Source organism: Thunnus thynnus, chromosome 19 (genome assembly GCF_963924715.1).
Source record: "Thunnus thynnus chromosome 19, fThuThy2.1, whole genome shotgun sequence".
Classification (NCBI taxonomy): Eukaryota; Metazoa; Chordata; class Actinopteri; order Scombriformes; family Scombridae; genus Thunnus; species Thunnus thynnus.
This window is the reverse complement of record NC_089535.1, coordinates 24,691,904-24,706,425: the sequence shown is the minus strand read 5'-3', so window position 1 is coordinate 24,706,425 and position 14,522 is coordinate 24,691,904. Positions and strand designations below refer to the sequence as shown.

The window sequence follows — 14,522 nt, the reverse complement described above, 5'->3', positions numbered from 1 at the left end:
TATATAAGCCTGGATTTCTTGATATCATGACTACAACTGCCGCCTCTTATTTGACTATCTGAATTTTTATCTATTTTACATATTCATATTGCAGAATTCGTACAGTGAGATGGAAGCGTGGGTTTTATAAGAAGGCATTGGACATTGGGTTGAGGTGGATATGGACACTAAAGGGATATGTTTTGTGTATTGTTGAATCTTCTTGCAGAAAGATTCAATAAAAAAAGATTTTCAAAGAAAAACACGAGTAAAATAAATCATCCAAGCAAACTATCAAACAAATATGTATTTAAAGTTGACTTGACGTGTCTTTAAAAAGAAATATGATCATTTGTCACCTATGTAAATTTTGTTTGATGTAGATTTGTATAACCACAGTGGTTGATGACTGAACATTAAAGGCGCTCCAGTGGACTCTTCTCGTAAACAAACAAAAGTTATGTTTGCATTATGAGTCACCACAACACATTGTGTGTATCCTTGAGGTCTAACAAAAGTGGTGAGTGTTTCCTTCTTCATAAAACATTTGCAAAGCCAATTTTGAAAAGTATTTTAAATCCTGTATTGTGCCTGCATGAGACAAACAAAACCAGGATCCAAAAAAAAAAAGAAAAGCTCCATAGTGCTACTGGAGGTCAAACTCCACAGATTACCTTTAATGGCTTAAATCTGCAGTTTTAATGTGCAGGGTAAGATTTCTCCTCTTTTAGAACATTCAGGAAAACCACAACCTCCAAAACTGCCAGATAAAAGCAGATTGACTAAGTTTTTCCTCAGGGTTGGCTGTTCCAAACTTTACAATTCATCATCTTCTTCCAGTTAACAGTAGATATTGTAAAACACCACTACAGTATATGAAGTAGTATATATTATAAAAGAGGTCAACATTCAGGATGATGTTAATCTTCATTTTAGTCTGAACTGGCAGACGGTGGCATATTAAAATGAAGGGTCCAGAATTCTTGATGTTATATTTGTGAACATAATTTATTTACATCATACAATTTATTCTGTATAATTGGAAGATTATGCGCACTGCAGTATATAAATAAAGATGTTTGTACAAACTTGCATAACTAAAGGGTAAAAAAACAAAACACACAGATTAAGCAGCCAGACCAAAAAAAAAAAAAAAAAAATCAACGAAATGGAAATTAACCTACGACCACACGTCTCACTAAGTCACTGCTGCACACAACCACTTAACCTCATACGATTTTCAGTCACCAGCCGTCAACACATCTACCCCCACAAACACACACACACACACACACAGACACACACACGTCTTCGATACACAGTATGCAACAGTCCAACACTCCCAACGTTTGTCAGCTCACATTAAAAATAGAAGAAAACATTCAATAGTGAAGTAAAAGATGAAAATATTAGTGGGGCTAAACCCTTCCAAAGGCAAAAAGTAATACAAGTTTAGGCTACTTGTCATACAACAACACACAGCATACACACTGATTTTCATGAACAAAAAGGAAACAAATGTTAACAGAATCGGAGAAACGGTCAGGTGACCTCAGTGGATGGTTTCGAAGACCTAAAAAAGCAAGACGTTGACGTGCCTGCAATCCAGATCCCAGAACAGAGCGGCTCACAGCATTCAGCCCAAGATAAAGACGTAAACTGTCAAACTACGTTGTGTTTCTCGTGCCACACACACACACACACACACACACAAACACACACACACACACAGCAGGAGGGAAAGAATATGAGCCAGCGAGAAAAGGCTAGCGACAAAGTCTCTTTTTCAAAGTCTCTCTTCAGCAAGATGTCGGAGCTGTGTGTAGTGGGCGGGCCAGAATGGACGAGATTCCGGTGGCACAGAGAAGCATTTCAGGTTGATAAAAACTTTCTAGGACGCAAAGTCAGGAGGGTTTTAACTCTGAACTCACAGAGTTAGGTGGAGGCCAAAAAAAAAAAAAAGAAAAAAGACAGATATCCACTTTGCTACTCAAGCCAGCAGAGAGCAAGCACGGCTGAGATGGCGCCGTCAGCCAACAGCAGTAACAGTCTGAGAGTTCAAACAGGCCAGAGTGTCCGGGGTCTTTCAAAGCAGAGTTCAAGCAACCTCAGGTGATCACAAAACAGACTGAGTAACCATCAACAGCTTTTTCTACGATGACTTTTTCTTCAGAAATCTCCCTCCGTCACATCAAATAATATAGACCCCCCCCCTCCCTGCACTCATGCCCTCCCCAACCTCCCATTCACACATTGTTTGTTCAATACCACCTTCCAAAAGTGTTAAACTCACACAAACAAGAATGAAAGCTGAAAATATAAGTTAACTTTCATGCACTGGGAAAAAAGTCCGGACTGTGTAACAAACAAGAAGAAAACAGGTCCTTCAGGAAGAAGGTTGGGCTCAAGTCCTTTTTTTTTTTTTTTATAAGCCGATCACTCCCAGTATTCAAAGTCAAACTGTAGAGTTCTCTTCATATTCTCTGGATCTTGTCAGCGACAACCACAGGGTTCTCTTTGCGAATCTTGGCAGCAGCTTCCGCTTTGTAGTCATATGGACAGTTGTGCTTGTCGGAGTAACGGTGAAGTCCACAGAACAGATTTCCACAGCGGCAGTCAAAACCTGAAATGCCACAGAAGAGCACAGACCGAGTCAAATCAATAACAAGTGCTAACAACAGTAAAACATTCCTAAGTGTAGACGGCCTGATGCACTGTTGACTCCCTTAAATACTGCACCGTGTGTGTGTGAAGATACATTTTCAGGAAAAAGAGTTTTAATGTTGAGGATGTAATAGAATATAAGCTCTAGTGAATCATTGCTCCCTGTAAAATAGCCTGACTAACTAGTAGAGAAACATATCTGTATTTTTAAACACTAAAGACATAAACTTAACTGATGCTTTCTGCTGTGTTTTTTGGCAGGAACTTTCTTAAAAATGTTGTAAAACCCACAAAAAAAAGGAACCTCAACTTCCTGAAAAACTTTAAACCTGAAATCAATAATTAATGAATCAGCATGTACGCTCATCTTTGTGCCTTTCTCCGTTTTGGCTCTTTGAAACATGCTTCATTTTTTACATCTGCTGCAGAAGAGTGTGATGACAGACTTTTTTAAAAATATCAACCATTGCAAGGATTCCACTCTTCACATTCTGCTGTAGACTTTGATGTGTGACAAAAATGGCAAAAAGCGCTCCTAACACTTGATTACATAAAAACGCTCGACCTTGTAAATAACTATATTGCCAAGTTTGAACTGAAACAGCTCTCAGTTTTCAGCTTGAACAGGAACAACCCTTTGATCCTGTTTCTAATAACATTAAATCAGTGATTGTGTTGTCTCTTACCTGTAAGGCCAACCTTTTTGCGGCACATAAAGCAACGGTTCTTCTTGGGTTTGGGGGGCTCTGGGGCTTTGGAGTCTTCACTGCCAGCAGTGGAGGGATGGGAGGTCGAGACTGTGGGCTGATTCACCACTGCAGACACAGACCAAAAAAAAAAAAACACATATCTCAATAAAGTAGGTGCTGGAACACCTTATAAAACATTTCTCTATCTACAAACCCCCCTTGTGTATTTAATTAGAGAAAATATGCAATTTTTTATTCCAAGTTCTATCTTCATCTGTTGTGATACAGTAAACTTTATGGAGTTCATACATGAAGTAACTGGATTGGAATGTTTTTGACTAATACAATGAACAGTCTTACTCACTGATTGACAACTTTGTCCTGATTGGTCAAATACAACCCCAGATATTAAAGAAAAAGATAACACACTAGAAACCAAATTTTGATAATATTACAGTACAAAGCATGATATCACCCAACTGTAAACATCTGACAGTGAAAACAAAAGCCCAACATCACAAGATTCACATTATTATTATGTAGTGGACTGTTTTACACTGTATCCCAATAAACTGGCTCATTATATATCCTGTGATAAATAACAGGTCCGTTTTTTAGCACCCACCTGGCTCTGTGAGCTCTACTTTGCTCCCTGATGCTCCTTTCTCCTCACAGGAGAGACTCATCTCAGTCATCTGTTTTGTTACAGCAATGGCTGTTGAAACCCCACTGCAAACAGGAAGAAAATTAGAATATTACAGAATCAGAATATTACAGAAGTGTAAAATGTTTTAAAAAATGTCAGCTCCCCTTGGAAGCTGCTAATGACTGTCAATAATGTACTCACGACCTGAGTGGATCCTCACCTGAGAGCTTCAGCAGCGGCAGCAGCCTCAGCCGAAGCAGCCTCAGCTGCCACCTCTGCTGCGGCGACTGCAGCAGCTGCAGCATTGTTCAAGGTGGCCTCTAACCTCTGGATGGCAGAAGCCTCAGCTGTGGGGCCGCTGCTGCTGCCTGAGGGAGATAATTTCACCACATGTCAGAGTCAGATGCTGGGGACAAAGGTGCAGCTGCAGACAGAGGTTGGGATTTATTTCCTGTGTGTACGTGGAAACAAAAAAAAAAAACCTGTGACAGACACAGCAGGTCTTACCCACAGCACTCAGAGAACTGACTCCTCCATTGTTCTGTCTTGACAGGTGCTCCTTGTGGCACACAGAGCACATGCCATTAGTCCTAGGGTTGCCATAGAAACCACAGCCGGTGGCACAGAGCATAGGAACTGGGCTCTGATTGGTCTCCTGGGCCATAGCGATGTCTGCCGCCTGGTGAGTTGACCTGGAGACACAAACAAAGACACATGCCGATGAGGGTCTGTGTGGTTATGACCAACACACAAACAACAAAAACAGACCTGAAAAATTGATAAATAGACCTATAGAATAAATAAAAAGCTTTTCACCATCTTACAAAAATGTAAATGAAACCTCCTGTGGCAGCATTATGGCTAACTGCATAAGTATCTATTTCCGGGGCAGCTTTTTAGTTTCCTTAGTCCACGGGATAATCCATCACTGCACTTAGTGTTTTAGTTTCCCTACAGTCCAACCTCTGTGAAAGTCACCCTCATACGTATAAACAGACCAGCGTGCACAGATGAATATGTGGGTGGTTCAGTTAGCCAGCACACTGCCCCGGATATAGATCCCTTTGCAGTTAGCCATGATGCTGCTACAGGGGGCTAGTTCCTGTGTTTACTTCTGTTGTCAGACAATTTTAATAACAACCTGAGCCTGTCAGTGGCAAAAACAAACAGTGGGGGTACAAAGACAGGCGCAATTGCCCCCAAGGATGACACTGCAATCCATTTTGCGGCTGCCGGCTGAAGTGCTCTTGCTCAGTACTGGACCAATTCCAAAAATTATTATCCCCATTAGTCACTTAGATCCAAAATGATGGGAAAATAGGGTCCAGGTTGACAAATACCAGAATTTCCCTTTGTCTGGCAGAATGCAATTCTTGAAATTGACGTGATGCAATCAGCTAAAGGGATGTTACAGAGTGGACTTTCCTCCCTCACAAAGAGCAAAAGAAACCCGACAACAGCAGAGTTTCATTTTAGCATATCATGAAGTGACTCACAGAATTAACATTAAATCAATGAGTTAATGCCTGAATCAGCCTCTGCTATCTCTACATGTTTAACTTTATCTGTATTTGCAGATTGAAACAAATAATCTGTAAATCACAGTTCAGAACAGTGTAATTTTACCTTTGCTGCTGAGTCTTTCTGCTTCACTAAATCACGCACACCTCTTGTGCAACTCAACACAATTATTGTTAATGATTATGAGCTGTTATTAAACCTAACAGGCATCAACACACGCTCACATCTGACTTTGGCTTGTTCACCTGCTGAGCTACTTAATGTAATTAACAGAACATCGTATTCTTATTTGCACAAAGTCAACAAACAACAATATTACTTTATTTAAGCAAAGTAGTCTAAAATTTTTCAGCTGATGGTTGTGTAGACAACATTTGAAAACTTTGACTTCTTTTGTTTTGTTATATTCCTCAAAGTAAAGTCTTTAAAAAAAACCTGTAATGTCATGTTACCAGTATGAGGACTTTAAATCTTACACTGAGTACTAAGATACTATACTAATCTTAGACTATAAAAGCTCCTGCACACCTCCTTTGTCACAATTAGACCTGTAGGGGAAGCTTTACAAACCAAGATGTTTAGCCAATATTGATATTATTAGTGCTTTTTCCAAATTAGAACACAGCATGTGACTCGTCTCTTCTCCAGGAAGTTACTCAAGTTGACATGAACTTGCATCATCCTCTTAATTACCTGTATTTAGAAGGAACTTGTGAGGATACCACTTGAGGGGCCAGAGACTGATTTTAGTCATTTGAGAAACATGAGGGTAGTATTCACAAAAACAAAATTCAAGTTTCCGGTAAAATGCATCAGAGGTTCACTCTGATAAACACAGTCATCACTGCAATCTGTTCCCTTCACGTGTGTGTGTGTGTGCCTGCAGACTGCAGTGCTCACATGGACTAGTGTATGATGGCTTTGCTCTGTCACAGGAGTGCAATGTGACACAGTGATCTCAAAGGCTCACACACACACGCGTGCTACCTCAATACAGTAAGACTGGGAACACATCTATTTATAGTTAACCTCGAGAGTCCTAGTTGGAGGAGGAGGACGCACACAAGACTTGTTCATTTCATCAATTTCTGCTTTATTTAAAACAGCATTGTGCTGAATCAAAGCCCAACATTTTGACTTAAGCCTTCATCAGGAGCCAAACAGGAATACTGGGTTGAAAACCACTTTTTTTTAATATATATTTGTAAACATTACAGGGCGTCCTATAGGATAATCACATCATTTGGTAATCAAACTATCATCTGTGTCACCTGCATTGCCACCTGTGTTTGCTTTGCACATTATGACACCATCTTGTGGTTAAATTAAAACATTAATCCAGCCAAAAGAACAATACAAAAATATAATTGCAATATAATTTCCAACAAATGCCATCAAAACTAAATAATAAGAGTTAAATTTAGCTTGTAAGGAAACCCAAGGAGTCCTACAAACTGAGTGGGTATGATGCCACATTTTGTATAGAAGATGTTCAGTTGTCAAAAATACCATCAGCTTTCTTACCCAAGAGAAGAACGTGTGATAAAGACAGAGGCTGCCCAACCCCATACATAGTTTAGACTAGTGGGGCAGATTCTGATATGGGCACAAAAATCAGCACAACACCTGTAGATCGCATACAGAGCAGAGTATGCTTATCAGCGAGAAAAAAAGCCAAAAATCAGCCTCTGGCCCCAAGTTGTTGTCAAGCATTGCCCCGAGGCTCAATAACATACATACATTTCTAGTCAGATATCCTAAGTGGGGGTTGTTTTAAGCAGTCATTGTCGGTTGCAGTCCTTTACAAACACCGGGCCACAGCCGTGTCGCTTCTCCACAAATCCACTGAGTCATGCTAGCAAGCTAATGGCTGCTGCTAAACATCTTCTCTGTTAAATGAGCTAACTTCAGGTTACATGGCACCGGGCAGCATGGACACCAACCTATGTGCATCGAGTTATAAAACTTCAAGTTAAAAGAAAGCCATACAATATACATAGTTTGGGTCCACTTGTTCGTGTGCTAACGTTACTTAGCCACAATAAACCGTGTGAGCAGATTCTCGTGATCTAGCTAATGTTAGCATATGCTAACAAGGAAACTGTTCTTTGTTTTTGTTCCCAGCACAGACGAACTGTGTATCTTCACAGCAAAATAATAACACAACGTCTTTGAGAGTATTACAATGTGAAATAATTGCACGAACCAGGACGGTTAAAAAGACACATCGAGAAATCTGAATAAAAGCTCACAAGATAACTTGAGCAAGTCTTCAGATGCTAGTAGATTAACGTCGGCCTAATTAAAGAGAGAACGTTTTTATTTTTGTTATAGGACGGCGAAGAAAATGGAGTAAAACCCATTTAAGTCATTGTTAGATTGAGAAGCTGTTGTGAATTTTATTTAACGTAACGTTACATCACTCGCAGGCGATAAAAAGTTTAGGTCGACACGTGTTAACATTTCTTTAATCCTCGGTGTCTAATTAAAGCCAATTTTCCATTTAGTTAGCTACGTCGAGGCTAATCACTTTATTTAAGATTAAATACGACTTTATGTTTGTGTTCACTTCAGAAAACTTCCAAAACAACCACTCATGCTAGCTGTAAGTTAACTTACCGTCTGTGTCAGATAAACGTTGGTTCTTTGTGGAAACTTTTTTTTTTTTTTGGACTGACGGAATATCTATGTTTATATTGGAGCTAACTAACTAGGGCCGTCTAGGTAAGTCGTCGTCTATGCCTTTCTTTTCGGTCTTCTTCCCTAGATGTAGACTCCTCTCTGCCTGGTAGTGTTGCTGGCTGATATCGGTGACGTCTTACTGTCGCTGATTTGTGGTGGCATCTGTTTTGTTTTACTTGCGGCGTTTGCGCATGCGTTTGCGTCCTCTCTTTTTCCGGCGGACGTCACGGAAAATTGTGATGCTCTGATTGGGAGGCTGAAGTGTTGGAGTGCAGCCACTAAATATTTCAGGCTATTATTACAGAACATTAAACCTGCTTTCTTCTACCAGGTACACAGACCATAGCTTCATTGCATAGTTAAAAACAAATATACATGCTATCAGCTGTCTGTGAAAACAGTAAAGCAAGTTGAAGAAGATATGGTGCCTTCAGTGCTCCTCGTAAGCTCCAGTTTCCCTATACCTTCACTATTCAGCCAAGAGTGGTACTTACTTCACTCCATCTACCCATGCTGTTTGTTCTTGTTTGTTACCACCTTAATGTATTTTTAGGAATCTTGTATTTTTAGTAGTTAAGTTTCTTTAAATCGTTTATTCTACAAGTGTACTGTTTCTGGTCTGGGAGAAATGGAATTTCATTTCAATGTATGCGAGTACTGAGAAATAACAATAAAGTAATCTTGAATCTTGAATCTCGTTCTACCACCTGTATCTTCCCATGCTATCGCTCAATGATATTAGCAGTCCTCAAAATATGGGACGACCATACATGGATGGGTTACTGAATAGGCCAGGCACAGATCCAAAGAGTTAGGGGGCACAGCTGTTTGAAGTGACTGTTATTACCATCTCTTCTTGGAAAGTCACAGGGCCCAGGCACAAGATTTACCAATCCATTCCCTCAGTTTGGCTTTCCATTGGCACAGATTTACACATTAATATTTTCCTACCACATGACCCCTAGGGAGGCTCCATAATTTTTCCCTAATTTTTTTAATGTTTTATTTACATACGGACAAGTAGCATGGACCAATGCCATATACCTACACCCAAAGGACCACAATGGAAATGAGCTCACGAGCTTTATTGTGTTTTATCCCTCTGACAAATACTGTACAAAGATATGATTTCACCAGGATGCCTCCTGGTTGAGGCTGTTCATATTTTTTTATTTATATATGCCATATAAATATATATATATATATATATATATATATATATATATATTTGTCAGTAAAGAATTTCAATCAATCAATCAAGCAAGCATTTGTAGCCTATATTTGACTATTTAAATAGGACACAAAACTCAGTCAGAAAAACACATAGAAAACAGCACAAAATACAAACAATGCATGAAACACAAACAAAATTAGCATAAAACAATGCCAAGCACCAGATCATTCACAAATGATGGATCCAGTTTCAAACTGAGTTTAAAATCCCATTCATGATCCCTTTGAGCTCTGTGGGTAAGGAGTTCCACGTATTGATCCCTGGACAGAAAATACAGCTTCAAGTGCATACTTGATGCTAAAATAAAATTAGTAGAGCAATTTGAAGATATGTTGAGGAAAATATAGCCTGCATCACAGGTGTCCTTTGATGATTACCTGAAATATTTTATATAGTTTGCGATAGAAGATTGTATGATGTCTGTGAGAGGTGTGTCAGTGTGGATCTGCCGTGGCAGGAAGGTTTGGCAATGATTTGAACAGTGCCTCTTCATCTCCAGCAAATAGTTTCAACCAACAACTGACCTGTAGAGTTAAGTTAACCTGCAAAATACTATGTTGTGTTGTTGTGGTACCCTAGTAGTTAGGAGAGGGTGTCTTTTACCTATTTGCCCCCTTTACTTGCAATTTCCTAGCAATTTCCCACTGACAGATTGTTTATTAATTATCATCAAATCTTTTATTGCAGATTACTTGCATTAAAACCATTGTCAAAAATCCATAATCTAAAAAACTAAACCTAAAAGGGAAGAAAGAAAGTCACTGGGTATACAGAAAGGCTATACATTCTATAAGGCAGCAGACTGCATAAAGAAGTTGATTAATAGGAATGCAAAGCCCTTTTCTGACCTTTCTAGTTGTTTTTCAAAAATGCTTACATCACATCATATGATGTATACAGTATTTTATCAATAGCTTTGTGTTGATATATCATTATAATTCACACGAGGGTATGAGCTTGCCAATTTAAAACACACGATAAGAAAATAATCAGTGCAGTATGCGTGAACAAATCAGGGATAGGACTTCCATATTTTTGCTGTAATTTTTCTCAAACAAAGTTGAGACAGAGAATAAGAAAGCACTGGGTATAGAGGCCTTATATCTTTGTCTGTATGTGTTTCTGTTTTTAATGCTGTAGTACTTTAAGTTTCACTGTGAATAAAAGGTGCGGTACAAATTAAAAGCATTATTATTAATAGTAGTAGTAGTAGATTACCACTGATTGCTGACAGCGCTGCTTGTAATCTAAGCTTTATCAGAAGATGTTGAGCATTGAGCATGTAAACGTGTCGTCTACGACAAAAAAAACGATTAAAAAGCATGAACAGTAGACTTTACAGAAAATGTGATAAATAATAATACGCAGTACGTCACAGGAAAAGGAAGTGGACAGAAAAAAACTCCACGTCATGTGACCACTGGTTGCCCGGAGAACGCATTTGAAACAGATGCGCTCGACCAATCAGGTGCTCTGCGACTTCAGAGCTCAGCGAATCAGCTTGTAGCGAGCGAGGATTTAAACAGAGACGCTGAACCTTAAAACTACACCGCATCGTTCTCCATTACTAGTCACTGAATCTTTGTTGCTGCAACGCACATTTCGAAATGGCTCTACGAGTAACCAGAGTAAGTGCTTTAAGCTTTATTTTATTTATTCTCTAATTACTTATAACCAGAGAAAGCGTCTTGAGGGAAAATGTTTTCTTTTAAAACGTCTATTTATGAATACTTTGAATGTTATATGCTCTCGTGCGTCGCTGTCGGTCTGTTCTCGTGCAGCTATTCTATGATTCTACTAAAGACCCAGATTGAACTATTGTGTACATAACATGCAACATAACTTGACTGCCTCTTTTTGTTTGTTTATTTGTGTTTATTTTTTTGCAGAACCGCTTGGCTTCTACCAGGAATGACCTCGGTGGAAAGGCCTGCTCGGTGACTGGGCCTACAATGAAGCCCCGAGCGGCGCTGGGTGAAATCGGAAACATCGCAATTAACAAAGAACCACAAAAAAAGGTACAAATGTCAATAACAATCTCTCGCGACCTCACCAAACTCCATCGATGGAAAGTGAAGAATCACGCCTGTTATCTACGATTCCGTTTGTAGAAGCTTAATGCAAACTCATTAACGTTATAAGACCATATGCATGCAAAATCCTATACCCATGATCTTAAAAATGCCCCCCTCACCTCACCCCACCCCACCCAGGCTTGTTTGTTCACTGACCTGAAAGAGTTTGCATTGTATATTGGATTTTCATGTCTTATCTGCCAAATAACTAACGTTAGTAGCTGGTCTCAGTGAAGGCCTAAATGTAATGGCTAACTAACAAAATGACAGTGCTCTAAAGCACAGTTAAGTAGAGGTGCAACTAACAACTCTGGTTATATATTCATCCACTGATTCTCCATTTAGTCTCAAATGTTAAATTGTTTATAGTTGAAGTTTACAGTATTTCACTAGTCTGTTTCATAGGGGGAAATCAGCAAATCCTCCACATTTGAACTTATACTATGAAACCTTGCAGGTTATTGTCTGATCACTTTGACTCTTGTGACTTCACTAATCTATTTTTTTTTTTTTTTTTTTTTTTTTTTTTTAAATGAAGAACATCAAGACAGAGGCCATTAAAAAGCCCAAAGTCACCACCAAAGTTGAAAAGGTGGTTGTTGAAAAGCCAAAACCAGAAAATGTTGTTCCAGTTAAACCTGAGCCAGAGGTGCAGGTGAGTTATATGCCAGCAGCTATTTGAGATATAAATGACTGCCGGGTGTGGCGCTGCTGTTTGTCTGACCTCTTGTTGGGATTTATACTGTTCCAGGTTCCGCCTGAACCAGCATCCCCCACTCCAATGGAGACTTCTGGTTGCGAGCCTGCCGACTTATGTCAAGCATTTTCAGATGTCATTCTTCACACAGCTATCAGGGATGTGGATGCAGATGACTATGACAACCCTATGCTCTGCAGTGAATATGTAAAGGACATCTACAAGTATCTCCGACAGCTTGAGGTGAGCAAAATAACTTTCAGATGAGATTTCTTTGACTAAAACTGTCTTTTTTTTTTTTTTTCCCTTTTAAATTAGCTTGTAACTGAGTTTCTTGTGCTCCTCAGGTTGAGCAGAATGTCAGACCCACTTATCTGCAGGGTCAGGAGGTGACTGGTAACATGCGGGCCATTCTCATTGACTGGCTAGTGCAAGTGAACCTGAAGTTCCGTCTACTGCAGGAGACCATGTACATGACTGTGGGAATAATTGACCGCTTTCTTCAGGTGAGCAATTGGCTTAAGGATGGCTGCAGCTTCTGATATGGCAAAGTTGTGGCCCTCTTTGACATGCTGCACACTAGTTTCTAAAATCTGCATGTGCTTGCACTTCCAACAGGATCACCCAGTCCCCAAGAAGCAGCTGCAGCTTGTCGGTGTGACTGCCATGTTCCTTGCATCCAAATACGAGGAGATGTATCCACCAGAGATCTCAGACTTCGCCTATGTGACGGACAAGGCCTATACCACTGCCCAGATCAGAGACATGGAGATGACAATCCTGCGGGTGCTCAAGTTCAAACTGGGCCGCCCTCTCCCCCTCCAGTTCCTCAGAAGGGCTTCAAAGATTTACGAGGTTTGAAGCAGCATCAAAGTCTAGTTTAAACTAGATTCAATGACTGCTTTGTTTTTTTTTTTTTTTTTTACCACCCACTAACATCTACTTCTAACTTGTCTCCCCCTCAGGTGACTGCAGAGCAGCACACCCTGGCAAAATACCTCCTGGAGCTCACCATGGTTGACTATGAGATGGTTCATTTGCCACCTTCCATGTTGGCGAGTGCTGCTCTAGCTCTTACCCTGAAGATCTTGGATGCTGGAGAATGGGTGAGTGTTTTTGTTTTTTTTTGTTAAAGTGCCCAAGATTTCTTCTATTCCAAACAATTATAGCTTGACACTGGGTTTTTGAGGCCACTTAAGTGCATTAACAAACCTCTTGTCAAGGATTAAGTAAATTCTGACAAGATACAAAGTCACATTAGGTTTTCTTGTCAGCACTCTTTGGACTAACCAAAAAGACCCTTCCTAACTGCCCCAAACAGATCTGGTATTTCCATCATGCATTTTCTTTAGCACACACAATACAGTAGATGTGCAATAAGCTGTTGGCCTTTAGTTGGTCCTAAATTTGGGTTATTAATAAAATGATGACTCTAAATCTGAGCTGCTCTAAGATCATGGTAGGAAAAACTCTTGACATGTTTCTGAAATGTCTCCTCAGGATGTGACATTGCAGCACTACATGGACTACACAGCAGAGAGTTTGATTCCTGTGATGGCACACATTGCCAAGAATGTTGTGAAGGTGAATGATGGGCAGACAAAGCATATGGTAAGTTGTTGACAAACCTTTCTGTGATTTCCCTGAACTCCAACCAGACAGCAACCTAATTAACTGGTTAAATGGGGAATCTGTAGATGGGCACACAACTGACACTTGTGACATCTTCTCTTACAGGCTATCAAAGGCAAATACTCCACTTCAAAGCAGATGAGGATTGCCACCATCTCACAGCTCAAATCTTCAGTGGTGAGGGATCTTGCAAAGCAGCTCACCCAGTGAGATGACCATGTTTGGCACAATGTGCTGATTTGTACAGTTGAACTAACTTTTAACATGACGATCATTGCGCTGATCCTGAGGATGAGTCAGCGGTTTGTTTTTTACAGATCTTGTATCTTACTGGCCCTCTTCAAAGCATGCTACATGTTCATCTTTCTAAATTTCTTGCTATCCATAGTCAGGCTGCAACTATTCATGTTAATCAGTTGGTCTATAAAATGGTGTAACATAACTGTTTCCAAGAGCCCAAGATGACATCTTCAAGTGTCTTGTGTAGATATTCAGTTACTATCATAGACTAAAGACACCAGCAAATATTCACATTTGAGAAGCTGGATTCAGAATTTGTACACTCAAATGACTCAATCTATCAAAATTGGCATTTAGTTATTGATTGATCATTGCAGCTTTAACCTATGATTTAAATCTAAAATTGATCCCTTAGACCTCACAGCCTGTTCATTATCATGGGGTGAATGGCAGTTCAGTCTTA

The 14,522-nt window shown here is 39.7% G+C and overlaps 2 protein-coding genes across 2 annotated transcripts; one reads left to right on the top strand and one right to left on the bottom strand.

Moving 5' to 3' along the window:
* Window positions 1–968: 968 nt before the first annotated feature.
* On the bottom strand, window positions 969–8,349 carry zfand5b (zinc finger, AN1-type domain 5b). Its single transcript, XM_067573885.1, has 6 exons — window positions 8,119–8,349; window positions 4,486–4,670; window positions 4,199–4,346; window positions 3,958–4,061; window positions 3,330–3,458; window positions 969–2,602 (listed from the first exon to the last, which is right to left on the bottom strand). Exons 2-6 carry the CDS (start codon window positions 4,640–4,642, stop codon window positions 2,454–2,456), a joined length of 687 nt encoding a protein of 228 aa, XP_067429986.1. The 5' UTR covers window positions 4,643–4,670; window positions 8,119–8,349; the 3' UTR covers window positions 969–2,453.
* Window positions 8,350–10,933: 2,584 nt separating this feature from the next.
* On the top strand, window positions 10,934–14,108 carry ccnb1 (cyclin B1). Its single transcript, XM_067574554.1, has 9 exons — window positions 10,934–11,043; window positions 11,305–11,433; window positions 12,029–12,145; window positions 12,242–12,430; window positions 12,535–12,693; window positions 12,806–13,042; window positions 13,153–13,293; window positions 13,688–13,798; window positions 13,925–14,108. Exons 1-9 carry the CDS (start codon window positions 11,023–11,025, stop codon window positions 14,027–14,029), a joined length of 1,209 nt encoding a protein of 402 aa, XP_067430655.1. The 5' UTR covers window positions 10,934–11,022; the 3' UTR covers window positions 14,030–14,108.
* The last annotated feature ends 414 nt before the right edge of the window (window positions 14,109–14,522 follow it).

What these genes read in the sequence shown, in the direction of transcription:
- zfand5b (XM_067573885.1), bottom strand. Translation starts at nt 4,642, where the DNA reads ATGGCCCAGGAGACCAATCAGAGCCCAGTTCCTATGCTCTGTGCCACC. An exon ending in CAGTTCTCTGAGTGCTGTGG is followed by an intron (nt 4,347 to 4,485) that starts GTAAGACCTGCT and finishes TATCTCCCTCAG; the next exon opens with GCAGCAGCAGCGGCCCCACA. An exon ending in GCCGCTGCTGAAGCTCTCAG is followed by an intron (nt 4,062 to 4,198) that starts GTGAGGATCCAC and finishes TCCTGTTTGCAG; the next exon opens with TGGGGTTTCAACAGCCATTG.
- ccnb1 (XM_067574554.1), top strand. Translation starts at nt 11,023, where the DNA reads ATGGCTCTACGAGTAACCAGA. An exon ending in ACAAAGAACCACAAAAAAAG is followed by an intron (nt 11,434 to 12,028) that starts GTACAAATGTCA and finishes TTTTAAATGAAG; the next exon opens with AACATCAAGACAGAGGCCAT. An exon ending in AGTATCTCCGACAGCTTGAG is followed by an intron (nt 12,431 to 12,534) that starts GTGAGCAAAATA and finishes TGTGCTCCTCAG; the next exon opens with GTTGAGCAGAATGTCAGACC.